At 44.3% G+C, this 4,960-nt stretch overlaps 1 protein-coding gene across 1 annotated transcript; it reads right to left on the bottom strand.

Moving 5' to 3' along the window:
- Positions 1-632: 632 nt before the first annotated feature.
- On the bottom strand, positions 633-2,717 carry LOC109458003 (PACRG-like protein). The gene is given in 5 exon segments (XM_074315882.1): positions 633-706; positions 773-1,018; positions 1,152-1,268; positions 1,271-1,306; positions 2,690-2,717. Coding segments are annotated over 5 exon segments (501 nt in total).
- Positions 2,718-4,960: the final 2,243 nt, after the last annotated feature.

Here is a 4,960-nt window from a genome sequence, read left to right as displayed (position 1 = left end):
AGCGGCCACTAAAGCTTGACAACAAATCACCAGAAGCTAGGAGAGGCCTGCAAGTGAGTCTCCCTCCCAGCCCTCGGAGGGAACGTATCTTACTGACACCTTGATCTCGGACCTCTAGCCTCCAACACTGTGAGGCTGCATTTTTGTTGTTTAAGCCACCCAGTTTGTAGCACTTTGTTATGACAGACCGAGCAAACTAATGCAAATTGTATTGACCCCAGATGGAAAGTCATAAGATATGTTAGTTTCCTGTGGCTAAGAAGCCTCCTTATATTCTCCAGGGCTCACCCTGGCTGATGGCAATGCCTACAGGAAGAGGCCTGGGGTCTGAGAGCAGATACTATGTCTTACTATCCTGTTTCCCTGAAAATAAGACCTAGTCGGACAATCAGCTCTAATGCATCGTTTGGAGCAAAACTTAATATAGGACCTGATATTATATTATATTATATTAATTATATTATATTAATTATATTATAGAAGACCGGGTCTTATAGTAAAATAAGACCAGGTCTTATATTAATTTTTGCTCCAAAAGACGCATTAGAGCTGATTGTCCGGCTAGGTCTTATTTTCGGGGAAACATGGTAGTACTTGTCACCAGGTAGTAAGATTTTTGTTGGCTCCCTTCTTCAACAGCATAGGGAGCAATGTGTTGGGATTTTAGATTTGATGGTGATAAGGCTTCCCCTTCCACCATGCTGCTCTCGCTTTCATAATGCATTGGCGATTGGCTCTTTGAATTTCTTGTCCCTTAGTCTCTTGGAAAGACTTGCAAGCAGAGGTTTCAGATGGTCGTTTAGAGAAGGACCAACAATGACACTTAACCGTACCAGAGCATCCAATTCTATTTCAAATGCTTCATCACCTGAATGGACGAGAGCCACCTTTAGCACAGGAATCAGTCTAGGAAACGAAGGCACAGCTTTCGCAGGAGTACCTTGGACCAAAAGTAATTCTCTAAAACCCTCCTTTGACACAAAGATGTGTGGATGTTTAGTCTCTCTCAGACCCTCAGCTAAAGTAGTAAGAAAAGGATCAAATGGAAGGACATTCTCACTGTAACCTGTTTTACTGAGCCTTGGACCAATGTGCAAGGAATGCCTCCTTTAGAGTAAATAGCTGCAAATGCAGAAGGGGTGATTGTTCACCAAATGAGTTCATTGCTTTAGGATTAAGTTTACCACTTGGTCGAGGATGAACTTTGCTTGTAAACTCTGGAGAACTGGCTGACAGTGAGAATTTGCTTCACCGAACTGTGGTCCTTTTATTTGTGCACTTGATGATACCCTTTGATCACAGTTACCTGTCACTGTTTCTCAACTGTACGTCTCTGTGCCACTCTGGCTTCTGCTTTCCTTTAACTGGGTGCCTCTCTCCCACTGCGACCTGCACACCAGCCACCACCCCAGGTGGAGTTTTTACCTAGCACCCTCTGGACCAACAGCCACAGGTCCCACCATCTGCCACCGGGGCTTGGGGAAAAATCCTCCCGTTTGATCATTTCATGGGCATGTCTGAAGGAGGGTCAGAGGACCTGGATCTGTTTCTTTTTTTCCTTTCCCCTTCCTTTTTAAAAACTGTGGTATAAAATTTACCATATTAACCATTTGTAAGTGTACAGTTCAGTGGCATTAAGTACATTCACATCATTTTGTGCAATCACCACCAGCATCCATCTCTAAAACCCTTCATCTTGCAAATCTGAAAATCTGTATCCATTAAACAATGATTCCCCATTCTCCTTCCCCCAGACCCCGCCACTGTTCTGCTTTCTGTCTCCATGAATTTGACTACACTAAGTACCTCACAGATGTAGAATCATACAATATTTGTCCTTTATGACTGGCTTATTTTATTTAGCATAATGTCCTCAGGGCTCACTCATATTGTAGCACATGTCAGAATTCCCCTCCTTTTTAAGGCTGAATAATATTCCATTGTATGGAGAGACCACATTTCATGTGTCCATTCATCTCTTGATGGACACTTGAGTTGCTTCCATATTTTGGCTGTTGTGAATAATGCTATTATGAACATGGGTGTGCAGATATCTCTTCAAGTCTTGCTTTCACTTCTTTTGGGGGATATACCTCGGCCCTGATCTATTTCTGAGTTCTCTCAGACACTCTCTCCAGGCCTGACTTATCACAGAAAAATCAGTCTCCAAGAACCTGTAAAATCTCCCCAAATCAGTGCCCACATACATGGGGCTTCTGTGATGTGGAATGGGGACTTTTTCATCCCCTTGAAATAGAAAAACTGAGTGGTGCCAGGGAGGAGAGAGTCTTGCCCTGTGAGTGCCCTTACTTCAGTTCTCTGCAGCCTGAAAATTCCTGAATGCCCTTATGGCTGAATGTTTGCTTATTTGTTTGAATTGACAGAAAAAGTGTCCATAGGTGTAAAGTAAATATAATGTGAGTTAGGTGCCCCTTTATGCCTTCCACTTGTTGCGTCAGGGGAATGCTCTGTACGGGTGGCCGGGGAGCACCTGGACATTGACTCCCCAGTCAGCAGAAGTAAACTCGGGAAGGCTAGCCCGGCCCCCTGGCTGAACAATAGAAAATAGCTGACCCGCTGGTGGAACACATGAATAGGATCACGTCGGTTGTCCTGTGGCCATAGTAACCTCATGTACATTGTAGAACTGCCGGAACATGTCCCCCTGCCTTCTACCCTAGATAACTACCCTGAAACTTGAGATCCATTGTCCCCATGCTTGCTGATTGTAATCGCTATGGCCTAGCATTCTTTCCCGACTGGTAATCTATTGGACAAAACTCTATAGGCCGGCCCGGTGGCTCAGGCGGTTAGAGCTCCGTGCTCCTAACTCCGAAGGCTGTCGGTTCGATTCCCACATGGGCCAGTGGGCTCTCAACCACAAGATTGCCAGTTCAATTCCTCAAGTCCCGCAAGGGATGGTGGGCAGCACCCCCTGCAACTAGCAATGGCAACTGGACCTGGAGCTGAGCTGCGCCCTCCACAACTAAGACTGAAAGGACAACAACTTGACTTGGAAAAAAGTCCTGGAAGTATAGACTGTTCCCCAATAAAAGTCCTATTCCCATTCCCCAACTTAAAAAAAAAAAGAAACCTCTATAAAATTAGTGTCCCAGGGAAGCCCTAGTCAGAACTCTCCAACGGGGATGCACACTGGAAACACCTGAAGCCAAGCCGCTGCCTCGGTTCCCCAGCGCCTTGGAAACACTCTTCGGGTGGTGAGAACTCACTGTTGCCCTTTGTCTTACTTTGCTTTATTCTGTCTATCTTACTTATTGCCTCACTTAATAAACGGTGTCCTCTAGTTCCATCCATGTTGTCTCAAATGGTAAGATTTCATTCTTTTTTATGGCCATGTAACTTTCCATTGCATGTATCTACCATATCTTCTTTATCCAATTGCCTATTGACGGGAACCCTTGTGCACTGTTGGTGGGATTGCAAATTGGTGCAGACACTATGGGAAACAGTATGGAGGTTCCTCAAAAAATAAAAATAGAACTACCTTATGACGTAGCAACTCTACATTTGGGTATTTATCTGAAGAAATACAAAACATTAATTTGAAAAGATGTATGCACGCCTATGTTCATTGCAGCATTATTTACAATAGCCAAAATATGGAAGCATGTGATAGATTTCTTAACCTTGCCACCTACTCTAGCAGCAAGGGGCTATGTTTTATGTGGCCACAGAATCTGGGTGTTGAATACGCATTCACCATGCACACTGAGACGGAGTTGAGGCAGCAAAACACTATTTACTAAGTGAAATAAATCAGACAGAAAAAGACAAATACGACTTACATGTGGAATCTAAAGAACAAAGTAAACAAACAAACGAAACAGAAACAGACTCATAGATACAGAGGACAAACTGATGGTTACCAGATGGGAGGGGGTTTGGGGGATATGGGTGAAAAGGGTGAAGGGAGTAAGAAGTACAAATTGGTAGTTACAAAATAATCATGGGGATGTAAAGTACAGCACAGGGAACACAGTCAATAATATTGTAATAACTATGTGTAGTGCCAGGAGGGTACTAGCCTCATCAGGGGATCACTTCATAAATTATATATAAATGTCTAACCACTATGCTGTACACCTGAAAGTAATATAAAATAATTTAGAATATGGAAAAAAAAGAAATCTATAACCTGCAAAGCAATGGAAATAGCACAAAATGATCTATGAGTAAAATAGGTGAACATTCTCACAAGGGGCTGAAATCTGCTTTTGTGGTCACAAGTGATGCAACTAATACCAGGGTGGCCACTAGCCCTCATGGTGCACCTTTTGAGAATACAAAAGGCACCTTCTCAAGGCAAGTGGCCTGTTGAATGCACGGTATAAAGAAAAATGGTCCTTCTCAGATTTCAGTCCCACTTATACAAGACACGACCTTTATGGCCTCAAGTGGTAGCCCTGAGTAACAACAATAATAACCACGTATTGCATGCTTATTATGTGTCAAGTGATTGTCACTATTTCATTGACTCCTCTGAATTGATACTATTAATATGGCCATTTTGCAGATGGAGATACTGAGGTTCAAAGAGAAGTCACTCAGTCAGCCAGCTGGGGAGTGATGGAGCTCGGATTCAAGAGCAGGTCGGCTGACCTCAGAGGCCATGTCTCCCCACCCCGCTGTTTCCTAGAGCCAACTAGACCAGGGAGCTTTGGGCCAAAGTACCAGAAGCACACCTGTGAGTGCTCCTCTGGGTGGGCAGCCACAAGCGTCTGGACCAACTCCTTCACGGGGCACCATGGTGTTCTCACTGCTCCACACTGCCCTCCACCACCCTGACCACTTCCACTTTCACCCGTCTTTTGTATAACTCTCAGTCTTTGAGTAGAGCCTGTTATGCAAAGGGAGCTTGTGCAATGGAACGGACCAACCCCGTTTTGCAATATCGACCGAAAAGCTCGCTCTCTGCTGCCCTCTATGGAGGCGTGAGTTG

This window comes from Rhinolophus sinicus, linkage group LG11, assembly GCF_036562045.2.
Source record: "Rhinolophus sinicus isolate RSC01 linkage group LG11, ASM3656204v1, whole genome shotgun sequence".
Taxonomy (NCBI): Eukaryota; Metazoa; Chordata; class Mammalia; order Chiroptera; family Rhinolophidae; genus Rhinolophus; species Rhinolophus sinicus.
This window is presented reverse-complemented; position numbering and strand designations above follow the sequence as displayed.